This window comes from Nelumbo nucifera, chromosome 1 (genome assembly GCF_055504915.1).
Source record: "Nelumbo nucifera cultivar China Antique chromosome 1, China Antique-T2T, whole genome shotgun sequence".
In the NCBI taxonomy this organism is placed as follows: Eukaryota; Viridiplantae; Streptophyta; class Magnoliopsida; order Proteales; family Nelumbonaceae; genus Nelumbo; species Nelumbo nucifera.
Window position 1 is genome coordinate 66,708,703 of NC_142649.1, and position 26,454 is coordinate 66,735,156.

Below are 26,454 nucleotides of genomic sequence, written 5' to 3' on the forward strand. Positions count from 1 at the left end.
TGTTTGCAAGAAGGTTTTAATTCCCGGGATCCATATAAGCAGAGAGTGCAACACTATTCCTTGCAGCCGAGGGAGAGGTCCTCTCTTGTCGGGCAGTGTATGATCATTATGGGCTGAAAGGTTAAGTGTAAGACCATTGAGGATAATACCTGATGGGCTAATCTTGCATTTGCCCACAGTCCCTGGGTGTTAGTAGGTGGCTTGGCCCAAGGACCACTTAGGGTAAGTGTTGGGCCCATAGAGCCCATTCGATGGGTTTTCAGGGGGTGCACTGTCTTTAACAGTGTATTCGGCCAGGCCTTGTAACAAAGGCTGGGCCGAACCCATGTGGCTGATGTATAAATCAATGCTTGGGTCCCACGCCATACAAGGAAGCCCAACTGGGCAACAGTTATGAAGGATTAGTGAGCACATAAGCTTAATGAGCCTAAAGCCCATTTCGAACTGGGCTATTCATTTAGTTAATTAAATGGGCGAATTTTGAGATGAATTAGCAGATAGGATAGGGTCTTAATCCTATCCACTCAGAGAGTCAATATCTGATTATGATTCAGATCTAGAAACCTCCTAATGAGATTAGGGGAAAGCTAATCTAATCTATAGATAAGATAAGGATTTATCGCTATCACCTGAAGATAAGTTTTATCCAAATATGATTTGGATAAGCTGCTCCTAATTGGATTAGGATCTGATCTTTTAGGTTAACAAAAGAAGGGGGTGGCAGCATAAGAGACGCACATCAGATTTCCTTTAGTGCTGAAAACAAGAAGAGAGAATTCTGCACCCTACGAATACTCTCTTGTCGCCTTCCTGTTATTGTCGCCCTGTTTGCCAGTTCGATCTCCAGTTGTGGGAGAAGTCAAGATTGGATCTTGACATCAGTTCTTTAAGAAATGATTGAAAGGAAGTTGTGCTCACGTACCATCCTGCTGATTCTTGCGAATGACAGAGTTCTTGGAGAAGAACACTGCTGATTCTGCTCCATCCTGCACTGCACCATCTTCAGTGGAAGCAGTTTTTGGATCCTTCATTGGGCGTGAACACCTTCGTTGGGAGATACTACTTATCCATATCAGGTATAATTCTCTCCTACTCCTTTTGATTCAGATCTGATTCAGTTTAAGGTTCATGAATGATCATTGAAAATATGATTTTCTAAATAGGGAATGCGATTCCCAGTTGAAGGGAGAGAAAAATTTTTGAAATTCGCCCCCTTATTCCGCAATCTTTGGGCGTCCATAGGATGGATCTCTCATCCCTCCAGGCATATAGCCTTAACAACAATTTCTTCCCCTGCTTTGGGCACACTTGTTATTGCATTGCATTGTGATTGCTTAGCTCCTATTTGAAGGGTGTTATTGAATCGGTTTCACTCTTTTGGAGGGATAAGACATTTGCTTCGCCCATTGCTGGTTTTGGAGATTTGTATGGTCCCTAATCACTAATGCATGTATGTTGTTAGTTTTGATTAATTTTAATGTTTAAGTTTAATTTGTTTTAATGTTAACCATTCCTTTATGAATAAAAAGGAGTTTAATGCCTTTCAAAAGAGAAAATTAAGTCATTAGATAAAAATCAGAGCGAAATCAATAGTCCTTGATGAGTTGTTGTCATCGCCCTGTGGAGTGAACAATGTTACAACAACTCGGGTCAATAAGGTGGCCGAATTTGGGTCACCGGGTTGGGGGCAAGAAGGTGATTGCTATAATCGGTTTTGTTTAGTTTAAATCGGCTCATTTTTTCAAATATGATTTGAGTTTTACATATCACGTTTAGGGCTGCAAACGGTATCCAATTCTAAATTCGAATCCTATCCTATTAAGCTTGATCCAAAGTCGACCCATTGGATCAAATGTGAATCTACCCCTATTCGATTTGATATGATCCAATTCGATTCGATTTAAATATATATACTTAAAAATTATATTATATCTTTCATTGAAGTTGGTTTTAATGTTATATGTTTCACTCAATTGTCATGTATTCAAGTAACTTTAAATTCATTTTGTTCATAAAATATATTATTAAAGTCATGGTTAGCTCATATTATTAATAATATATAATATTTTGGTCATTTTTAGTACAATTTATTTGTACTATCTAACATCTGATTATAATTCAAATTCGATTTGAATTTGCTAGATATTCGATGGATATGATTTGATTTGGATTAAAATGTTAACAAATCAAATTTGGATATGCCTACATCCAATTCGAACCGATCTGTTTGCAACTATAATCATGTTTAGATTGGATTTGAATTTAATTATAATTAGATTAGTTGCATACGTATTTGGATCTATAATCTGATTACAACCCCGCTAATTAGCTATCATATCAATTTAGTTACTGATTATAAATTCTAGAGCCGATTTTATTTTATAAATCCACTTTAGATAAATACTGTTATCTATTTATTTTAACCCAATTTTAATAATTACTGGTTATTACTGTTATTTAATAAATATATAATTAGCGACTATAATTAATAACAATTATTGTTATATTAAAAATACTTTAATAATGTTATTAGAAGTATTGCTATTGATTATTTAATAAAATATAATAATTATTGATTGTTGCTAATAAATACTGCTAATATAATTTAATTTTGATAATTATTAATTTAATAAATATTGTTAATAAATCCTATTTATAAATTTAATAATTACTGTTTTATTAAATAATATTATCAAAACTATCATTATTGATTATTTAATAAAATATTATAATTACTAATTATTATTGATAAATGGTGTTAATAACTAGATGTTTAATAGATAATGTTAATAAAAATCAGCAAAAATGATGTTTGACTTTTTGCTTATTGAATTTCTTTGTTTTAAATTTTTGGGTTTTGTGCTTTGAAGACTGTTAGATTATGATAGTTAAAAGTATTATTTGAATTTTGCTTAATGAATTGCTTTGGTTTATATTATACCTAAAAATATTGTTTGTTAAAAATATTGCTATTTTAAGTTTTTTTTTATAATTATTATACCTAAAAATAAATTATTGTAAATTAGTAGACTTAGGATGATAATTACTTGAAATTCTCAAATAATATAAACCCAAATAAATTAGAATAATTTGTCAAAATTGCATTGCGTTTTGTCATTGATCGCACATGCCCCACTAGTGTAGTACTATAGTATGTAAATAAATTGGAGAAGTTGGGCCAAGTAGGGGTGAGCAAAAGAAAAAAAAAAGAATCAATTGAAAGAGCTGACTGAAACCGAACAAAAAACTCGGTTAACCAAATCGATCGATTCAATATTTTAGAAAAATCGAAGGTACTAGTTTGGTTTTGGTTAACCAAAACATAAAACCGATGGTTAATCGAACCGATCGGTATACATATATTTATATATATTATAACCATATTTTCTATTCATTATAAATTAATAAATATGTATTATATATAAACATATATATATATATATATTTATAATATGTAATATATTATTTATTATTTAAAATATAATATTATACATTTTATTATATATTTATATATTTTCTTTAATAAATAATAAAAAACTAAAAAACCGATGAACCGAACCGATCAACCAATCGGCTTTGGTTACCGGTTTTCCAAAATTCGATAACCTTGATTTGGTTTAAAAAATTAGCCCCCCGAACCGTGAGCACCACTAGGGCCAAGCTTATCCCAATTTGAATATAGCCCTCTCCGTGTCAACTAATTTGGATAGGTTAGTATTAGGGTTGGGAGTTCGAAGCTTGGATTGGGTTGTTAGGGTTGACCCCAAATCGACTTGCACGGTTGTACTTGCACCCTATAGATGAGACCAGATTTTCTCCTCACACGCACATCCTATCATGCATTGGAAACATCTCCCATACTTATTAGTTCTTATTCACGGTGGATGTGCTTGAGGCGCCCATTTTGTGGGCTTGCACGGAACGGGATCTGCTCCTCACACTTGGGCGCCTCACATGCACATCCACCGTGCATTGAGAACATCTCCTGTAAATAATAACTTAAAACCTAAAAGTATGGAAGATGTTCCCAATGCATGGTAGAATGTACGTGTGAGACACCCTCAGTGAGGAATAGATCCGGTCTCGACAGCCACAGGCTACGACTTGTTAGGTCGCTAATTGACAAAGATTTGGGAATAATCGACCACTCACTATTAGACCTGTTCATGGGCTGGGCTTGGGCCGGGCTTTTACTCTTCATTAATGGAAATATGTTAGGCCCGAGCTCGAACCCGGCCCGACCAACGGGCCTACAACTTGGGCCCGAGCTCGGCCCTGATAAAAAGCCCGAAGCTCGACCTAATAAAAAAAATTAGAATTTTCCCTATTCAATAATCAATATAAATTAGAATTTATTTACATTAAAAAAAGAATATAAATTCAAAATTTATTTACATTAAAAAAGAATATAAAGAAGGAAAAAAGGATGTAGAGAAGAAGGGTTCGACTGGAAAAATAAGGGAAAGAGGTGAAAAAAAGAGGGGTATTCGACTAGGGTTTTTAGGTTTAATTATAGGCGGGCTAGGCTATTTTGGCAAATCCCGAGCCCGACTCGAATTTATTGCGGGCCGGGCTTTTTGGCCTGAGGTTAAGCCTGTGGGCCCATATACCCGTTCAAGCTCGTCTGGGGGCCGGGCCGGGCCGGCCCGTTGGGCCACCCGGCCCATGAACAGGTCTACTCACTACAATCTGATGGTTATTTCTATAAAAAAAATCTGATGGTTATTAATTGATCACGTATATCTCATTTGCCGCCAACCGCGTCACTGAACTCATCACTTTTACTCACTTTCCCGATTTTTCTCTCATTGCTTCGAGAGCGTTGGGCTCTTTCTTTTTTTTTTTTTTTTTACGGGTAAAAGTAAAACCCTTCATATCTTCCCTCCCAGGAAAACTGGAAAACCGAAATCACGGTATCTCTGCCGCTGCTTTTAATATTTGAAGAATCTCGGAAGGTAGAATCCTCGAACGCTCGCTTAGAAGGTAAGCTTCTTTTATTTCCTCCGTTGAAGATTCAGTCGGTTGTTCTTTGGTGAATATCTGCAACTATTTGGCTGGATAGGTTTAATTTCTCTCATTTGCTATTATCTACCCTTAAACGACAATTCTATACCGACTTTTATATGAACGTTTCAATTTACGAGATGGCACTTCTTGGTATCCCTAGACTCTGAATTAATGTCTTCCGAGTCTGTTCTTTCGTTTTAACTATTTCCACACGAGCCTTGTACAATTTTCCCCATTTCTTAGCTGATGCTTATCTTCTTATGCATATTTAATTTTATTTAGGGCATTTGAGAATCATGGGTAAAAGTAGGGTGACATTCATATTATGTGATGTGTAGTTTGTTACCGGTGTGTTGTAAAAGAGTAGCATGGATATAATCTTGGTTGAATGTAATCTTGATGTATTTTCTTAGGTCATTAATTGAGGATATACCTAGAAGAAAAAGAAGTTGGAGGGGGGAAGAATAATCAATTCCCTCTATTAGATAGACGATGGCATCTTCGGATGATGAGGATGAAGTTGTTCCACAGTCGGTTGCCAATTACCATTTTGTGGATGCCAAGGATGAGCCCATATCATTTTCGGTTTTGCCTATTCAATGGGACAAGGATGAGAGTGCGGATGATATCAAACAACATATATTCTTGCATGGAACTGCGGATGGACTCCAGAAAATCTATAAGCAAGTCACAGCATGGAAGTTTGATCTATCGCATGGGCAACCTGAGATTTCTGTGCTCACCAAGGAACGTAATTGGATAAAGCTTCAAAAGCCAAGGAAGAGCTTTGAGGACACAATCAGGACAACCATGATCACTGTTCATTGCCTTCACTATGTGAGGAAAAATCCGGAGGCATCAGGAAAATCTGTCTGGGAACACTTGTGTAAAGTTTTCATGTTCGTGTGCTACTATTATCATTTTGGTACGTTGTCATTATTTCTGGTTGGTTACATGAATCATAGTGATTCTTGTTCAATGCAGCTCATATGATCTTAGACCTTCTGAGAATGATCTCTTGGATCAAGTGCCTTTAATAAGTGTAGCTAGCCAAAGAGATGAAGTGCTAGCGAAGTCCAAGGTTTGTTTTACCTTCTTATAGTTATATTCATATATTTGTATTTACTTCTACACATTAAATTATCGTTTGGTTTGTTATAATAGTTCATACAATTACTCCTCCTGTAAATAATTACTCCGGCTTCTGATCTCTGAGTAGTTTGGTTGCACATTGTTGACTGGAATATTCTTATCTTCTTTTTCATCTTCTGATCTCTGGCACTTTTCAATGATTGCATTTCTTATCTTCTTTTTCATCTGTTTTATAGGTAATAGCTTTCATTTGCTGAGTCCCTGAAAAAAGTGCCTTTTATTTTCTAAAAGAATCAAAGTTTTGTTACCAATAAAAATCCATAAAAAAAACCATATATAAGCATAGAAGTGCAAAAGGGGCAGATAATGTTAACAGTTTTTGCACTTTGCCGTTGCTCTTTGTGGCATGCCTTTTTTAATGCTTTAGAGGTGTTAATCTCTAAAATTGAGAATGATGGTAGAGCATAGATTATTGACTTTACTGTTTTTCCCAAGTTCAACATGTTTCCCTTTCTTGTGCTTTGACACCACGAAGGTATTGATCCCCATCCTTAACAATGTTGATCCGAATGTCTTGATTGTCAAGATCCAAAATTTTCCCAGGAGTGTTTCAGAAGAAAATAAATGTTTTCAATAAAAAAAGAAAATAAACGCTTTTGTTTGCTCCAGATTCCAGAAAGAGAGACTCCTGATGCATGTACCCTTAAGTATGCAATCTATTAATTGGTCTTTGCCCACAGAGAGTCTATTAATCATTTTCTATTATCCATTTTAGCTTTGTTTTGAGCTGAGTCTAGTTTTGTTGCTGAAATTTGAAAACATGTTATTAAAAAATTGAAGATATGTCTTTGCTTTATGTGTTATTCAGATTTCACTTTATCAGGGCTATCACTGTTCCCTCAGTGTTTGTAGATGCTATCACTGTATGCAAATCCTCCTTTGGAGATGCTATCACTGTTCCCTCATTGTTTGTGGCAACTCATGTTAAGCTCTTATATGTACTTTTTTCGTTTAATTAGGAAGAAAGGAATGCTGAAGTTTAGTACAACAAAGCAGATGCCATTGTAGGAAATGATTGAGTTGATAAGTATAGAGTTATGAGCTAATACAGGTATTGAACAACTCAAGGTGATATGACTGACGTGATCATCAAAAGGTTGTTGACGGTTGTCACATCCCATCTAATCAGATTTTGGGTGGTATACTGGTATACATTGTACACACCATATGAGCAGTCAATTGTATTGAGTTTTGTCCAGTGCTCTAATGTAAATGATCATTAATGATGATATAGATTGTGGTTAGATGGATGAAGCACCATGCTAAGGGATCTTGGAGGTTTCTGGAATCTGGATCATGTTAGAGAGATAATATCAGCATAGGATTGAATCCCTCTTTCCAAGGGATAATCCTTATTTTTTTCAAAATTTTCTTTACTTGAAATAGATGTAGAAGAATAGAGTGCTAGAAGAAGAAGAAGCATTACTGCCCTGAAACAATATATACTTAAATAAAGAGGAAATTACAGGACCGCCCTTCAAGAAATTACATAAATACAAGAACTATATATTTCTACACTCTTCTTCAAGTGGAGTATAGATATCAATCATGCTTAACTTGCGAAAAACACAACCCATCTTTTTTTAGTTATTCCCTTAGTTAAGATTATCAGTCAATTGTTCCTTGGTCTTGACATATGGAAGGCATATTTCTTTTTAAGTCAATTGTCTTTATAATACAATGCCAGTCAACCTCCACATGTTTAGTGCAGTCATGCTAGAATAGATTGTGAGCAATGCTACTAGCAGCCTTGTTATCATAATAAAGTCTTGTAGGATGACTAGGAGCAGTCTATTTTTTTTTTTTTTTTTGATAAATGATACAAATTTTATTAGAGTATAATCAAGTATCACATGATTACAAAGTACATCCAGCGGAGGCATGAGATGCAGCCCCAGCCATATAAACTGATTACAACTGAGCCCAGAATAGTTCAGACTTATGCACCCCCTGTTTTGCAACAAAATCAGCTATCCCGTTAGCTGACCGCCTTTCCCATTGGACTGAAATTGTCATATCTCTGACCAGCCACTTAAATCTTTTCATATATTCTTTATATTTCCAAATTACAGTTTCAGGTTCCTTCAACCACCCTATTACCAGTTTAGAGTCCCCTTCAACTAACAGTCTATCATAGTTTAAGTCTTTAGTAATCTGTACTCCCTGCAAGCCAGCTTGGAACTATGCAAAAACCGAGTCCCCTACTCCAACTGGACCTGAAAACACAGCAACAACATGAGCTTCATAGTTTCTAAAGACTCCCCCTATACCAGCTGGGCCTGGGTTCCCTAGGCTGCTGCCATCAAAATTCAGTTTGATGAATCCTTCATCTGGTGGTTTCCAGCCTACAACAGGTTTAACCCTTATAGCAGAACTTCAAGCTACAACTTCCAAATTTCTCCACATATCATCAAAGGAGAATTCAGAGAATAACTTTAGGGACTTGGCCCACATTAAAGCTCTATATAAAATGCAATCCAGAACTGCTTCCTTATTTCTTTCTTTATCATTGAACACTGCCATTCCTTTCCTCCCACACCGTCCAAATCAATGCCAGCCCTAATACATCTCCACAAAATTTTACCCCTTGTCTTTGGCCAACTGAAGGTCATTGGTTCAAAGAGACTTCTCATTTGAGTAGGCAAGCTCCACCTGTGACTAGAGCAAAGTCATGCTCTTTCACCAATAATCTCAGTCAATGTAGTTTTGAAATACCATTGACCATAGACCTAAATTTAGCTTAAACACTTAGTCTTGTCACCACATTCTGCTTTTTTACTCCATGTCACAAGAGTTCCTCCTAAAAAAGTGCAGTAGCTTGAATTATAGTTCTAGTCATCTAAGTAACTAGTCCAATTAACAACAACGTATGCTTCTAGCCCTAGATGTCCATGATTAGAAAATAGTAATCTTGTGCCATTCAAATATTTAAGAATATTCAATAGCTTCTAAATGGGGAAACATGCATATGTTGACTTATCATTCCTAATTGTATAACATTGTTTGGTCTTCTTAGCGGTGAATATTACAATCGATCCACTAACCTTTAATACATCCCTTCATCTTTCTACAGTTCCTTCATTTGTGCCATTGAGATGATGATTACCCCTATGAAAAGAACATACCTTTCTTAGACTATGCAACCTCTATACTAGGAAAACACTTATGGTAGCCAGATCTTTTTATCTAGCTACAAAAGTCTTGAGCTGATGAATTTCCTCATGAATATTACTTGTCACTACAACACCACCAACATACATGATTTGTGTTGAAACTCCCGCTTGACAAATAGAGTATGATCTGCATGGCTTTGTGTGTTTACAAATCTTATAGGTGCTTTGCTGAATTGGTCCCCTACAAGCTCTAGGAATTCTTTTAGGCTTCTAGCTCATAGATAGACTTCCTTAACTGGCTAACCGAGTAATTCAACACTTGGAGGTAAAAGCATATAGACTTCTTCCTGTAGATCACCATGTAGGAATCTTTTTTTTTTTTTTTGATAAATATGTAAGAAGCATTCTTCACATCAGGTTGATACAAAGGTTAAGATCGATTAATTACAATAGTTAACAAAATTCTAATAGAGTTTGTCTTTGTGACGGGGGGAAAGTTTTAGTATAATCAATCTCATAGGTTTGGGTATATCCCTTTGCTACCAGTCTCTATTTGTTTCTCTTTATTGAGCTTTACAATGAAGGCCTATCTACACCCCACTAGTTCCTTTCCTTTTGGTTAAGGGTGCAACTTTTGCGGGTTAGGGTTGGGATTTTGTCAAAATTTCAATGGACCCAACCCGAAGCCCGAGCCCTAAACAGTGTAAACTGTTAATTCCGGCCAACCCGATCTGCACCCCTACTTTGGTAGATCCAACAAATCCCAAGTTTAATTTTAATGAATGCCTCCATCTCACTATTTATAGTTGCTTTTCAACTTTGGTTTATACAAGGCTTTAGAAACATTTATAGGAAAAAGGAATGAAAGAGATGGCTATAACAAAGGTCTTATAAGATGGAGATGAATTAGAGTATGAAACAAATTAGGAGATAGGGTGTAAAGTACATTTTCTAACCCCTTTTCTTTGGATAATAGTAGACCTGGCAATTGGGTAGGCGGGTCGTGTCAAGACACTTTTGGGTTGATTTCGGGTTGGGTCAGCAAATGCTATACTCTAACCTAAATGTTTGTGTTAGGGTTGACCCATTGGCCAATTTGGGTCAACCCTAAATATAACTGAAATTTCAAAATAATAAAGAAAATGCACATGAAAAATGCCAAAACTAAAGCAATTAACCTTAAAAATGAAGAGTCTAGTATTAGAGGCCATTGACTTCAAGTTCATGTCCAATCAATCTCCCTGTTTCCAGATCAATCTAGTGTGTGGGTAAAAGATCTGGATTTGTTTAGAATGCCACAAAGACCGTAAGGCAGATAACTCAAATGAAGAGTCTAGCATATAGAGGCCATCGACTTCAAGTTCATGTCTAATCATTCTCCCTGTTTTCAGATATTAGAGCACACAATGATCAGGAAACAATAAATGTTACTTTACAATTAGAATGTTTGGTAATATGGCTAATGGACAGTAAAGTAGTTGATAATCGAGGAATATGAAGAACAAATGGTAGCATAAGATTAGAATCTAGTTGAGCATCTCCCTTTCGAAAGGTCAAAGAAAGGGATCCATTATGCAATTCTGACATTATTCTTTCCCAATAGAGAGCGGTAAGGTGAAAAGAGAGGGCTACCTAGGTTACCTGAATCAATGACCTGAGAGACATTATAAGCATTAATAAAGGTACTAAGGTTACCTGAATGAACGAAGGATGTAGAGGCACTACCATTGTTTGTCTTTGTGTTTAGTAAAAAGGTGACACATGTGTGTCAATTTCCTTGGCGATATGCAGATCAAGGAGACCGTGCCATAATTAAAACAGAGCAAAACTTTAGACCATAAACACTACTTTCTGGAAATGGTGGCAGAACAGAAGTAGAAACAAATTTCTAGAAAACTCAATATTCCATAAAAATTTCTGAAATCAAGTTTGTTCATCAGCAAAAACCACATACCTTTTTTTTATGATTTTTGTAAGAAAAATATCAATTCTCATTACATGGCGTTCTGGTCATTATAGAAATGTCCCAAAAATCACACTTGATTAAAAGTAGGGCTTCCACGACCTGTCTTCATATCATCCCCTCATTACCTGTATGGATTGAAACTGGGTCAATAAAGACAGCAGAACCCTAGGGTCTCCTTCTTTGACACCAACTTGAAATATATGTAAACGAAATATGAGTGCTAGTAAATTATCAAAAAAAAAGAGTGCTAGTACTAGAGATTGAAAGACTGAATTGGGTGTGTTAACCTTGGCTGGCCCTCAAACAATATAAACCTAACTCAAAAAAGAAGAAATTACACTATTGCCCTCCAAGAAATAAAATAAATGCAAGAATTCTCTACTACATGTTTCTACACTTTTCTTTCTGCATGCTTTCCACTCTTTTTGATACACTTTTTTTGTAGAGGACTCTCTTTTCAGGCCATATGGCTCACCCTTGTGTGATGCATGACTTGGGTTTGTCTACCTACCTTTGAACGATTTGATACTAATACAATATGTACTTTTAATTTTATAATTGTTACTGCTCAAAAAATGAAGAAAATCATTATTATTAGAAAAATTATTTAATCAATATCCTATGAAAAATCATGTAATAAGTTCTGCAACTTATTGACACATTCATAGGCTGTTTAAAAAGGAAAAAATGGGTTCCATTAGGCAGGAAAAACCAGAAAAATAGGGGAAAAGTCCAAAGTAAGGAATCAGAGCACACATACAATGCATGGAGGGAGCATAACATCCAACAAAAGAGGTGATTAAATTGCATAACTCATTGACAATTAAAGAGGTGTTCTACAATATGAATGCTTCTGTTTTCAGTGGTTTTTGATATTGCCACATCAGCAAGAAAACAAAAAAAATGTTTTTGAACTGTGTTTTTGTATTGAGAGCCAAACCTCCTACCAAGGAAAAACCGGAGGGGAAGAGTCTGCTATGTTATCATAGAGGGATTTGAGAGAAAATTAATCCTCTTTGGACCATTTCCAAATTCTTTCGTCTTGCTGATCCAGAGAAGGCTTTTGGGTCATGAAAGATGATGGGATATATTGAATGATATAAAACAAAATCATGTTTGTCAAACTGGAAATTTGGGAACACGTTTTTGGTTTCAGTTTTAGAAATGAAAAAAAAAAAACATATTAGAACCAAGAACATGTTTTCCATGTTTTTTTTTTTGTTTTAAGTAACAATTTGTTTTCAAACCAATCGTTTTAATTTGTTTCTGGTACTCACAACAAGGAAAACAATTCACATTGAAGAACAACTCCTAAAAATACAAACCACCACATAAACTGAAGATGTGCCAAAAATTTTGGGAAGATTGGAGGAAGGATGTCTGAAGATTGGAGAAGATCTTAAGATAGAAGCTAAAACTTTTGTCTTTGAGATGACAAAACTAAAGGGTTCAAGTACTTTGAAGATTACAGAGGTGAAGAGGGCTGTTGTAATATTGGGAGGGGAAGTGATTGGATGTTTCAAAAACTGGGTTGGCGGTGCTTTTGCAGCAAGGTGAAGTCTTGATCGGAAGAGTTTGAAAGATATTGGGCTTAGAGAAAGGAGAACCAAAAAGCAAGGTATTTAGTTTTGTATGAGGTTTTTTTTTTGGGGGGGGGGGGGTGGTAAACAACTACTGTGTTTCCCTGAAGGTAAGAGAAGTTCAGGTTGGGGAGAGGTCTCAAAAACTCTTCAGGAGTTTCTGCAAAGCAAGGAAAATGAAAACAGGGTATGTTTCGTGACTCAACACAAAGAAGACCTTTCAGTCAAAGTGGCCTGCTGACTGATTGGGAGCAGATTATCTTAGCGACTGGAAATGGTGTGCATAAACTGGTGATTGATAGATCAAGGAAAAATGGGAGGACAGATTCGTCATCTTTGCTAAGCAAGAAGTGAGAGATTGGACAAGACTGGGAGAGGATATTTGTAGACATTTTAATTTTCAATGCTGATTATAATCACCCCTTTGACAGGAGTACAACAGTATTAGATGTTACTGAGGAGACAGGAGTACTCATGATGGTCAATTGATGATTTCAAAATGGTGCTTGTTCTTAAATGCTAAGGAAATATGCTCAGGTGATGGAGTGATTGTAATGGTGCTGGGGTTGCCATTTCACTTGTGTCTGAAAGAAATACTTCAATCATTAGCCTCTGTTTGTGGGGGTTGGCTGGAAGAAGTGTTTCTGGGTGATCTCCATTTGGTTACAATGAGGATAGGAGTAAGACCTGAATGCAACCTCAAAAAAGGTGGAGTTGTGCTTGAATGATTCTAGCAACCTCCATTGAAGCTTCCATGTGGAACGATGATTGCAGGAAGGAATCTGAAGAGTTAGAATTGGCTGCCTTAAGATTGCATGATCTTGCAAAGATTAGAGCAATTCTTGGAGAATGTATTGAAGCACACCATTTTACTAAAAATGGAAGACCTCATGGTTCTTCTCAGTCAGTGGATGGGAAATCTTTCGCACAGGTGCTTGTGATTGAGATGCCTGTTCAGTCTTTTAATGGTCCATGTTGTGGCATGTGCTTAAGGATGTTGAAAAGATGCATGGTGTTGGTTCAAGCCAAGGTTGGTTGTGAGATCCTCTTGACTAAGGCCCAGACGTGTTATGGTGAGTCATAACATGCATGGTGATACTTTTGTTTGGCCAGCTAGTGGGCCAAGAGGGTTTTTGCCTCATTCCAATTTTAATAATCAATTAGTTAATTTTGGGCCTGGTTGCTGTGTCTAGGTGTTCGATCAACCAAAATTATTAGGCAGGAAGGGTTGAGGTCAGTTGGAAAGGTAAATAGGCAGTGGCCTCTGGTTTGGGGTAGATGGCGGACGGGACTTACTGTCCATTGTTGTCTTCTTTGATACTTTTTGGTTGTATTAACAGGTTATAGAGTGAGAGCCAGGATGATGCTTACATCTGGGTTGTTACCAAGTATGTTCACAGTGCTCACAATGGAGAGGCAAAGAAGATGATCATTGATTTGACAGAGAAGGGTAAAGAAACTGGATTTGGAATTGCTGAAACAAGTGTGAGAATCCAGAGATGATGTTTGGGGGTAATGAAGAGTTGGAGACCACAACCCAGGTAAGGAATGATGATCTAGGGTTGAAGCAACGAATTTGGCAGTGCAAGTATGCAAGAGACTGAGACTGGAGATATTTTCTTTACGAGAGTAAGTAACTGAAATTTGTTAGAAAAACAAAAGAGGAGAAGATGTACAGGAGGACTAGGGGAAACTCTAGCGGACTACAAAGGTAGCAGCCTATTACTATATAAAATACCTAAAAGAGCCCCAACATTTGCCAATCCATCTGCTACTGAGTTTAGATCCCTCGGAATCCTGAGCAAGTTAACATTTTAGCCTTGGTAGAGTAGCCAACACTAAATTCTAACTATTCAAATATCTGTAAGAGTAGCCAACACTTTAGCCTTGGTAGAGTTAGCAATTCCAATTAGCCCACTATAGGCCCAATAAATACTTCCCCTGCCATCTCTTAAAACTCCTCCAATACTAGCTACATTGGGACTGGCTGAAGCACTTCTATCAAAATTTAAAGTCCTCTCTCCTTCCCATCTCATGAAAGGGCCTAAGGAAATAGGCATGGAACAAGGGGAAGAGAACATGAAGTACACACCTTTATTGATATCACTGATCGAGATATTTGAACAAGAAAATATATGTTGACTGAAGCAGTTGGGGAAGCTGGTAAATAGTTTTGAGATTTCTTATTGTAATTTTGGATCTGAGGGTTTTCAAGTTCTCAGGGGGGTTTTAAGGGATTCTCTAGTGATTGGTGGAAATAATTTCACATTTAAATTGAGATGCTATGGGAGTTTGGGTTTGCTTGCTTTTGATATCTTTGCTGTAGTCAGGGGTTCTTTTGCTCTGATTTTTGTGGGTTTTGTGGTCTAGTATAATAAGGTTCTTCCGTGTTTTCTCTCAGGTGACTTCTGGTCACCTTTCTTTTTTCTTTTTTATTTTGCTTTCTTAATTAATTTTATTTTATTACAAAAGGCCCAGCTTGTTATGTCTATTTTTTATACATTTGCATTTTGTTTTGTTGTTAACAATTGCTTTCTTTGTCATGTTTTGGCAATTGATGGGCTGCTAATTTTGGCCTTAACTATATTTATTTCCACAAGTTACTGTTGTTGGCATTGTGGTTTATTCTTTTCCTATGTGATCCCTTGCTTATTGTTTTCCTCGTTTGGATTGGGAGGTCAGGGGTCTATCATTTAATTTGATTTTAGTGGAAAAGATTGCAAAGGAGGTTGAGGCTGAATTTAAATGGGTCCGAAGAAGTGCAAATGGGCTAGCTGATGTCTTAGCAAAACAGGGGGCATTGAGACAGCAACTATTTTGGGCTGCATTGTAATGAGGGATAGAATAGAGTGATTAAAGGGATCAACAGTCCCATCACCAAGTTGTATGAACTGTTTACAATCTGAAATTTAATAAAATACATGTTTACTGATAAAAATGATTTAATTTGATTTTTTAATCCAAAAGTATTCCATTCCATCTTGCACATGTTTCATTGTTGTGATGATTCTATCGTTGACAGTTTCTACTTGGATTTCTTGAGGAGAAGCCCAGGAAGAAGACAGCATTCAATGAGGTTATTACTGTCACTACACTCGATTATTTTCTTTTATTGTTTCTGTTTTTTTTTTTCTCTTAATTCCTTCAATCTATTGAATCCTACAACTGAAGAATTTGTTCAGCAGGATTTCTTGGTTCCTTCAGACACAAAAAATCCATTTATTGTTGATGATGAAGAAGAATCTGAGGGTGATCTTTTTGATTCTGTTTGTGCAATTTGTGATAATGGTGGTGAACTTTTGTGGTATGACCTCCTTGTTTATTGGTTTGACCTTTGCTGCTTTAGTTCTTTCTTGATTGCATCTTCTTATCAGAACTTGTATTAGCAAAAGAAAACTTGATGTACCTAATATGAGGTTATTTTGTGTGTCTGTGCACACATGTGTGCATCTAAATGGATTGCTGGGGTCTTTAAGGGTCAACAATCTATGGGTATATATTACTTGTGACTTATATAACTTTATGTGTGATGTGATGTAAGTTACCGAAACCTTCATGATGTGAGCCTCATGAATGAGTCTTAATCCTGATGAACATTTTCCATTTCCTAAGTGACAAGGAAAAATGAATTAAAGGAAGAACAAGGATAACAAACTTCAGAATTAATAATCCCTGCTATAAAATGTAATGTTACCTGCAATAAAATGTAAAGTTAGAAAATGCATGAAAATGTGTTAATGAAGCTTGGTCTTTTTTGTTTATGTAAAATTGAAAAACAATGGTTTAATGATCAAATTTGTCAAAATAAGGGACATTCTGATATTTTTTTGATAATAAATAAAAAATTTAATAATCAAAATAAGATTATAACCAAGTGATGTTGAGGGATCACCCTCCCCCCCCCCCCCCAAAAAAAAAAAGAAGATAAAAATGTTCATAACTTTCATCCCCCGAATTCTAGATCCAATAAAGCCCAAATGTTACATTCAAAATATTCCTTTGTGATACCATCAAATTCTGGAAGTAGCATGACCCAAATCTCCCAGATGACTTGATCCCTGTGTTTTGACTGGCCTTCAAAATTTCATTTGCTTCTTTCCTTCCAAATCTCGCAGAAAATAGCTAAAGGAATGCAGCTCCACATATCAAGGCTGAACAGGATAAAGTAATTCCCCTGGACATTGAAAAAAACACCCAACAAAAATGTGCATCACATTCTTCTCTTCAGCTAGACTGAGATAACATCTCCCTGCCATCTAAATTCCCCTTTCTTTAATATGGTCTTTCACCAGTCATGCAAAGGCTTCCATTCTAGGAGGCACAGGATTCCCCCAAACCCCTTTAACACCTGACTTCTCCACCTGATTTCTTGCCAAAGCATTATAGAAAGATTGCACTGAGAAGACACAATTCCTGCTCTCTTTCCAAGTATTGAGCACAATTCACAAAACTTGCCAATACCCGACCAGTCATCCTCTCAAAAATCTTATATCCATCTCATCTCCCAACTTGAAAGAGATAATTCAAGAAGGCTGATTGGAAGCTCACGATTCCTTTCCACACAGACCCCGTAGGAAGACTTAACCTTGTTTGAATCCCACCCAAATTCCAGTACACCATAGTGACCATACTTGCATGCCGTAACCTTCCTCCATAAAGAGTTCCATTCCTCCCCAAACCTCCAAAGCCACTTCCCTAATAATGCCTGATTAAATAGCCTTATTCACCTTATCCTAAGACCACCATCTTTCTTATCTGTTATCTCTACACAGCCAGTTCCATTTGACTAAATGAATTTTCTTCTCCAATCCCTTTATACTCCGTAATAAATCGCTTTGCATTTTCTCTATTGTCTGTCTCTTCCACCGATAGGAATCTTAAGCAATGAAAGGTTGTACATTGGAAGCACTTTATCATTTCTATAAAAAATTGGCTGCCAAGTAGATGAAACAGAGGTTTTTGCAACAATAAGCAAACCCTGATAAGTAAATGGAAACTCACCCACCAAACACCCCAAAGAAGCTGCAGTCTTCCAATGATGTTTGAGAGATATCTCCAATCCCTATCTTAACACTCTTATCTACATTTATTTTCTGAGCTACCAAAATTTCAAAGCACTTGAGAATGACCCTCAAATTGATTACTTGATCAGCTGAAGCTTCCAGGAAAATTAAGGTGTCATTTGCAAACTGAAGATATGAAATTTGGTGTCACTTCCTCAACCTTATAGGTTACAACTGGGTTGCCTCAGAGAGTATTTTGGATTTTATTCAGCAGTGGCAAGGTTGGGACTCAGTAAGAGAGGCAAGGTTTATGGGCAAACAATTGTTCATGCAGTGATGTGGGGTGTTTGGGAAGAAAGGAACAATCAGATCATTGGCAACAGGACCAGAAATCAGAAAGACTTAATTTCTCAGTTCTCACATTACTCACATGGGTAATTTGTGGGTCTCTAGTTCTGAGCTGTTTAATGGTGTTCCTGGTAGTGACCTGAATAGCAACTTGTTGAACTTTTTATTTTCCTCCCCCAGGCCACTTTTCATTCTCGTGGTCTTGTGATAAGAGGGTTGGGGGTGTTTGATCTTATACTTCAATGGCAGTGCTACAGGCAATCCAGGGTTTGCTGGTATTAGAGGAGTATTTGGAGATAGGCTGGCAGTGTTTGCTGGGCTTATAGTGGGCCAGTTGGGGTTGCAGATTCTAAAAGGCTGAGGTTTTGGCTGATCTTACTGCCTTACTGGTATTCACATTGCTAAAGATTTGGGATTATGGAATCTAACCATTTTATGGGTCTCTGCTAATACCACCAAGTTGCTCAGTGAGAAGGTTGGCCACACTTGGAGACTGGATCATTACTCATTACTTGGCTGAGGCTAGAGACACTCTGGATTCAATGCTTGTAAATATGTCCTGGGTTCTGAGGGGCTTAAATTCTGTAGCAGACAGATGGTTTAGCTAAATCTGGTGTTTTGTTTGGATGTAATGTTTGGTAATAGTTCTCTTTGTAGCCCGTTTGGCTTCTTTTTTAACTTTTTTTTGTTGTACATCTTCTCAGGTACTTCTTCCTCTAATTGAATTTCAGTTATTTTCTCTCCCAAAAAGTCTAAGAGCGTAGGCATGCAGAACACCATTGGATAATGTTTCTAGTCCATGATTTAAATGCGAAGCAGGGTAACTGCCAACAGTGACCGAATGCACCCAAAAGTTGTGTGTGGGATCAAAAGCAGTGCTTGGCTTAGTACTGCATCCCTATCTTCTTTCATAATAGACTATACTGAAATGACATGACTAACATGACAAACGGATATCTTCACAACCACACTTTTGTCATGGTTTTCTAAAAGGCACTCGGATAAAGACAAAATAGTAAAGTATCAAGTTCCAGAAATGTCCAAAGTCCAGACATTTCGGAGATAGGTAGAAACTTCTAAATGTCCCGAAGATGGGCAGGAGTCCAGACATTAGAAATCCATAATCACAGGATCTAGGATACTCGGTCTCTTCTCCATTACTACTCTCACTTAGAGTATCAGGACGCCTTTCTTCTCACCATTGCCTTACACTAAATTATTGATTTGTAATGTTTCCAAGTAAATTCTTTATACATTAGAACTCATCTCAGTTTACTATAGTGCTGTGAAGGAGGTTAGGTTGTATAATAAGTAGGCATATAGAAATAAGTGAGACTCAAAATAAATTAATGTAGGAACCATCGAGCTTTTACAAATTTAGAGCTTGTTGACAAGAAAGCTGAAATATTTCTTTATTCATTGCCTTTTTTATGAAATAATATTGTTAAATTTATTGTAATGTTTGTTAACTTTGTTTTTTTAATCTCTTTTCATCATGACCCTTCTATCATTGTGTTCCTATATAGTTGTGAAGGAAGGTGCTTCAGGTCATTCCATGCAACCGTAGAAGCTGGTGCAGAATCAGTCTGTGAATCCCTCGGCTTTTCTAATGAGCAAGTAGATGTATGCTCTTCTCACATACTTTTCACTTTCATTCTATTTTCTGTGTTTTGCTCCTTTCTCTCCTTTTCCTTGGTGTTCATAGCAGTATATATATCTTTTTAGCATGATTTCTTTGCTTGCAGGCAATTCAGAACTTTCGTTGTAAAAACTGTCAATTTAATAAGCACCAATGCTTTGCTTGTGGGAAATTGGGCTCTTCTGGCAAGTCTTCTGGTTCTGAGGTATGAGTGTTATCAAACTACATCAACTGGGCTCTACTGGTATGATGCCTTACGAGTTGTGCACTTCACTTTGTGAATAGCATGGTAATTAATGATAATTTTGAGGTGGAATGCTAACTGTTATCAAACTACATCAACTGTTTATTCTGCTTTCAACAAGTGCCATATCATGCACTTACTGCATGGGCCTAAAGCAATTAATTACATCTTTGCTGTCTTACAATTATAATCTGTATTTTTACACCGTTTTTAGACTACCATGGGACTGTATTGAGTAGGAGTGATCATTTCTAGCCTGGCCTGGCCCACAAAACATTTATATGCACATATGTGTATCTTATTTCATATCATGTTGTATACATGCCACGATATTATGGTGCTTATTGCCCTTGTTTTTGATCATTATGATGTTCTGGATTTTTTATGCCTCTATGAAGTCTCTATTCTTGTTTCAGGGTTTGGTTGTGGTTATTACCCTTGTTTTATTTTGGGATATGGTATTTTTGGTACTTATCTTGATGTTGCGGTTCTCAGTGAGCAAATTATATTTTTATATTCTATTTGTCTGGTTTCTGATGTCTCTTTTATATACATCGTCCCGTATATGGCTTTCAGGCTTTGTGTTATGGCCTTACGGGTTAGGGAATGTTATGGGTCTTGAAATATAGAAGAGTCCAATTCGCAGGTAGGTAGATGGGTCCACCTAGTTGGTCAACAAATCAGTTGGTTATTGTGCAAATTGTGTTAAGTTAGGGGTGTATGGGATGTAGGTTTATTGGTTTAATCTTAGATTCAGTTATTTGTTTGCTATTTTGTAGGTCGTGTGGTTTGTGGAGTTTGGGTGTAAATGGCTGTTTAAGTCCATTTGGATAATGAAGTCAGTAATGGGATTTTCCACCCAAAACAACTTTATATGTTGTTCTTTATGTATTTGGAGGTTCTGGGATCCCTTGAAGCATCCCATCTTGTTGTGTGCAATCTAGGCTCATAGCAAATGGTATCAGAGCATGTGTTCTTGGTTTATTGCAGGTAACACAACTCTGTATCCCTACCAAAGCTAACCCACTACCATCTTCCATATCTTTCACTTCCTTGCTCCATTCCTGAGTTCTATCTCACCACCATTCAGCATACAACTTGAATTTGCAGTGGTCTCCTAGAAGTTGAGGAAATAAAGGAGGCAGTGTTTTCAATGGATAGAACAAAGGCTCTGGGTTCAGATAGGTTCACAATGGCATTCTATCAGGACTGTTGGGAAATCTTGGAGAAGGATCTAATATTAGTGTTTGAAGAGTTCCATAGCAGGGGGTAATTAATCCGGGGCTGAATTCCACCTTCATTGCTTTGGTACCAAAGAAGAGAGATGCTACACATCCAAAAGACTTTAGACCAATCAGCTTGGTCAATAGACAGTACAAAATAATTGCAGAAGTGTTGTCTCTTTAAGCAAGTTCTCCCTTTGTGAAGGGAAGACAGATTTCGGACTAAATCCTAATTGCAAATGGGAGTGTAGAGGCCTTAAAAAAATCAAAGAAAAGAGGAGTGCTTTGTAAACTGGATCTAGAAAAGGTTTATGACTTGGTGGACTGGTCTTTCTTGCTGCAAGTGATGAGTAACTTTGAACATCGGATCTGTCGAAGCTGTTGCTGCTTGCTGTGTTGTTGATGGGCAATGACAAATTATCGGTTGTAATGGCGAGAAGAGACAGAGAAATCTTGAGAGCTTCTCATACAAGTCATTGGAGCTCCCAACGATGACGCTTCCTCAAAACCTTCTTCCTCATTTACTCCATCGTCTCATCATTCTAGTCGAGAACATAAGAGTTGGAACGGAATATATTCATCTTTCACCGGAAAGATGGATAAAGGAGAGAAAGGGCAAAGTGACGAAGATTTCCAGACGGTGAATAGAATGGAAACTTGAATTGAACATTGAAGCAAAAAGATTTCAACTCCTCTTGATTTCCCCAAGAGGAGCTGTCAGAGCTGTTGATGCTTGCTGTGTTGTTGATGGGCAATGACAAATTATCGATTATAATGGCGAGCAGAGACAGAGGGAGATCTCAAGAGCTTCTCATACCAGTCGCTGAAGCTCCTGACGATGACACTTCCTCATCTGCTCCATCGTCTCACCATTCCTGTTGAGAGCATAAGAGTTGGAACAGAATATATTCATCCTTCATCAAAAAGATGGAGAGAGGAGAGAAAGGGCAAAGTGATGAAGATTTCCAGATGGTTGTTGTTCGAACTTGGAAGGGCCAGAGGTAGAAACTTGCTAAAAATAAGAGAGGATAGAAAGGTGATGGTTCTATTACACGAGGAAGTCGTGTTGTTGTTGAAAGGGTTCATTGACGGAGTAATCAACTCCATCAAGACAATAGGATGGAGAAACTCTTTGGAGGTGCTAAGGAAAAGATATGAAGTTGAGTTAAGGAGGAATGGGAAAGGATGGTTTATTATAGTTGTAGAATACTTTGCCGATAGGAAACAGATGGTACGCATATCGGAAGGGAAGCTGTTACAGGGTTGGATATCATTCGCAGAGAAGCTACAACAGTTCCTTGTCTTTGCATATAAGACTTTAAAGGAAGAACAAGAACAAACTTCAGAAGACAGTCTGGAGCATATTTAGAACCAGGTGACGAGTAGTGCAAATGATGAGGACAGAGAAAAATAGACCTCAACTCTTCAAAGTGGAGCGGTTGTAAGTTCAAATGTGACGAAGAAGATGATGGTTGAGGTTGAGCAGAGTGTGTGGGAGCGGAGGTTGGTTATAACAGTTGATAGAGAGGTCAAAGATTGGAGGAAATTGTTAGATAAAGCGGTGAATAAATTGGAACTAAAAGCTGAGGTAGCCTTAAAACCATTCTCAAACAAGAAGGTGATTCTACTCGTTGGTAATGAAGTAAAACGGGGCTTCATGACTTTCGAATATGAAGAGAGGCTGGTCCAAGTTAGGAATTTGAAGCCGTTGTGTAATGAGGTGGTGCAATTCTCTGGTAGCTTCCTGCTAAAACTGGTTTGATTGTCGTTCCACCTATGGAATGAGTCCACTATGGCCTTTATAGTGAGGATGTTGTGGGGGGGGGGGGAGTTCTGGAGGAAATAAAGCTACAAGACTTGTAGGCTGCAGAGATTCGGATCCCAGGGGTGAAACTAGAAACTTTGCCTAGATCAATTGAAGTTCTTTCTGGTGAGACCTGGTACAAAGTCGGGCTGATTTTAGAAGTGGAAGCGACTCTTTGGGGATGAAGCTCCAAGGTTGAAGACAATGTTGGAGTGGTGGCTGGATTACACATGGCACACATTTGATGGTGGGAAACTCTGTTCTTTTGAACCTTTCTAAATGGGAAAATGGAAAGTTGGTGAAGCTAAACCAAAATTTAAGTAAGCCAATTAAAGAAAAAAATTCTAATTTTTGGAATTAAAAGAAAAAGAGGAGACTCAGGCTTCATATGCTTATGTGGCCAAAAGGGGGAGCGACTTGACCAAAGGTAGAGGAGGAGTTGTCAAATCTGATTCAATTGGAAGGCAATGCAGTCCAACCAAAGTTCAAGACATTGACCCACATGACAACTCAAGTGGTCACGTTGTTCGGGGAAAAGAGGTTTTGATTATAGACGATAGGGCTTGTCTATCTTCTTCTTCGTTGAATGCGAATGGTCGTATCACCTCCCAGACCCGAAGTTGTGAGCGAGGCTCAAAGGGATCCCTGCAATGGATTCTTCGAGCTGAAGCAACTTCCGCTAGTGTCGTCCATCCCTTACAAGATCAACCAAATCCAAGGTACACTAGAAATCGACTTGAGGAAAGGGAGGGAGTTGAGAAGGATAAAAAATAGAGAGGGATAAACAATTGTGTGAAAGGACTCACTGTTTAACACAAGAGACGAGAAGGCACTCTCTTTAGAATCAAGCCAAGGAGATAGGTGAACCCCATTCCCCAAAACAGGGCACGACAGACCACACTAATATCTCTTGCACTCCCCTTCCATACCAACAAACTCCAGGTAATTGTGTCCTTTCAGGTTGTGTAGTGCCAAAATCAGGTCCCATTCTAGAGGTTGTAGCCTTTGTTTAAGAAGAGAGAAGAGAGAGTAGTGAAGTTAGGGAGAGTAAGGAGAATGGGGAGGCTGAGAGGGGATGCTGGAGGAAGCAAAGAGAAGTAAAAGAATTTGGGAAATTCTGTAGAGGTTATTGGATGAAATTGGAGAGAATTATTTACAGAAGGAAGGGGTAAACTTTGAAAAAAGCTAGAGAGGATAAAGAAGTTCGGGGGAAAAAGCACGAAGGAGTGAATAAGAAACCCGACAAAGGGGAATCAAGTAGTGAAGGTTAAAAAGTCCGAATGATCTCAAAGTGTTCCTACAAAAAAAGAGAGAGGAAGCAAAGGTAAAAAAGAGGAAGCTGAGTGAGGTTGAAAGACTAATGAGGGATGTGGAAGGAGCTAAAAGCTTTGATATTAAAGGGGAGAGAAGGAAAGGAAACAAGTAAGGTCAATAGAGGTTAGGGGTAAATAAGTAGAGAAAATGAAAATAATCACCTAGAGTGTTAGGGGTATGGGAAGTGCTATAAAGAGAGCAGTCATTAAAGAGGCAATCAAGAAGATAAATCTAGATGTGGTAGTGTTGCTGGAGATCAAGAGGGCAGACTTTGATATCTAGTGGGCAAGGAGCGTCTTGAGAGGTAGGGAAATCAGTTGGGTTGCGGCTCCTTCCTGGGGGCAGTAGGGGGTATGGTGACAATGTGGAAGGATGATGTCCTCAAAGGATTGCAGGAATTGATAGGACAATTTACAATTTAAATAAAGTTTAAGCAAGTGGAGGATGGACTTGAGTGGGTTTTAACAAATGTGTATGGGCCAAATGATTATAGAGAGAGGGAGAAACAATGGGACGAATTGGGTGATATTAGGGGACCGTGGGATGTTGACCACTAGCATGATTGCTGGGAGGTATTGGGTGATGTTAGTGATCAATCTCAAAGGCCCAGATGGTTTTACAATGGCTTTTTATCAGGATTGCATGGAGATATTGAAAGAGGATCTATTGGTGGTGTTTGATGAATTCTATAACAGAACCCAGGCTTGAACTCCACTTTTATAGCCTTGGTTTCCAAGAGAAAGAAGCAAACCACCCGAGGGACTTTAAACCAATTAGTCTTGTAAATAGTTTATACAAAATCATAGCGAAGATGTTGTTTCTGAGGATTAGGAAGATGCTCCCTACCATTGTAGCAAATAATCAAGGAGCTTTTGTAACGGGGAGGCAAATAATAAATCAAATTCTTATGGCAAATGAAAGTGTTGAGGATTTCAAGAGATCAAGGAAAAAGGGGGTGGTTTGCAAATTGGATCTGGAAAAGGTTTATGATCTAGTAGACAAGTCCCTGTTGGATGTATTCGGACTAGTCATTACTCTATTTTGGTGAGTGGGACAGTGGATGACTTTTTTTTCCGGCATTGAGAGGAATCAGACAAGGAGACCCTCTTTCTCCTTTTCTGTTTACCTTGGTTGTAGAAATGTTGGGGAGGGTAATCACTAGAGTAGATTATAGGAATCTAAAGGGGGTGGAGAGTTGTGAGGGAGAATGGTACCAATTACTTGCTTGCACTTTGTGGAAGATACAATTCTTTTCTGTGAAGGTGGGGATATTGATTGGATTTGGAATTTGAAACTCATTATGCAACTTTTTGAGCAAATGTCAAATCTTAAAGTAAGGACCTGTTCATTTCCTCTTAACTCTTATCTCTTAAGAGGAATCTTTTAATTTGAAGAGAAAAATGGTTGTTCATTTCCTCTTGTCTCTTATCTCTTTAAGTGCAATCATACAACTTTTTGTTTTCCTATGGTACCCCGAAAAAGACAAATAAAATCTCTCATATATTTGGTCAAAATGGATATTGGATAGTTTTCAAAATTCAGAATTCAGAACAACATTCTCTGCATTCAGAGTTCAGAAGAAAGAAAAGTTCACCAATACCAATATACCTCTTAATGTAATTATTGCACTTTCAGATGTCAGACTTTAGAGTAAATGAATAAGCCCTTAATTTTGAGAAAAGTTGTAAAGTGGGTGTTAATTTTGGGGAAGGGGAGATACTGGAGTGTGCTGATATTTTGGAGTGTAAAGTTTCCAACTGGCCCGTAAGTTACCTTGGCCTGCCTTTGGAAGGTAATCCATAGAAAGGGGGCTTTTGGACCTCAGTAGTGGAGAGATTTGAGAAGAAACTTGCCTCATGGAAGAAGAATTATCTTTCTCTTGGAGGAAGGACTACCCTAGTAAGGTCTTTCTTAGCTAACTTGCATGTTTACTTTTTGTCGGTATTTAAAATCTTGGCAAGAGTGGCTAGTGAGCTAGAAAAGTTAATGAGAGATTTCCTTTGGGAACTAGGGGAAGAGAGAAAAAGGACCATAGGGTTGGGTGGGAGGTGGTGTTTAGGA

General features: G+C 37.6%; 1 protein-coding gene across 2 annotated transcripts in view; it reads left to right on the forward strand.

Annotated features, from left to right (window-relative positions):
- Nucleotides 1–4,807: 4,807 nt before the first annotated feature.
- Nucleotides 4,808–26,454, forward strand: part of EDM2 (ENHANCED DOWNY MILDEW 2) — a 50,931-nt gene continuing 29,284 nt past the window's right edge. Inside the window, exons 1-7 of one of the 2 annotated variants that reach the window (XM_010254345.3) lie at nt 4,808–4,983; nt 5,421–5,906; nt 5,992–6,088; nt 15,841–15,894; nt 16,001–16,122; nt 19,696–19,792; nt 19,915–20,013. In XM_010254345.3, coding sequence (XP_010252647.1) covers nt 5,500–5,906; nt 5,992–6,088; nt 15,841–15,894; nt 16,001–16,122; nt 19,696–19,792; nt 19,915–20,013 — 876 coding nt within the window. In that variant the 5' untranslated portion in view covers nt 4,808–4,983; nt 5,421–5,499. The remainder of the gene's footprint in view (nt 4,984–5,420; nt 5,907–5,991; nt 6,089–15,840; nt 15,895–16,000; nt 16,123–19,695; nt 19,793–19,914; nt 20,014–26,454) is intronic. The other variant, XM_010254346.3, reaches the window with a different exon arrangement.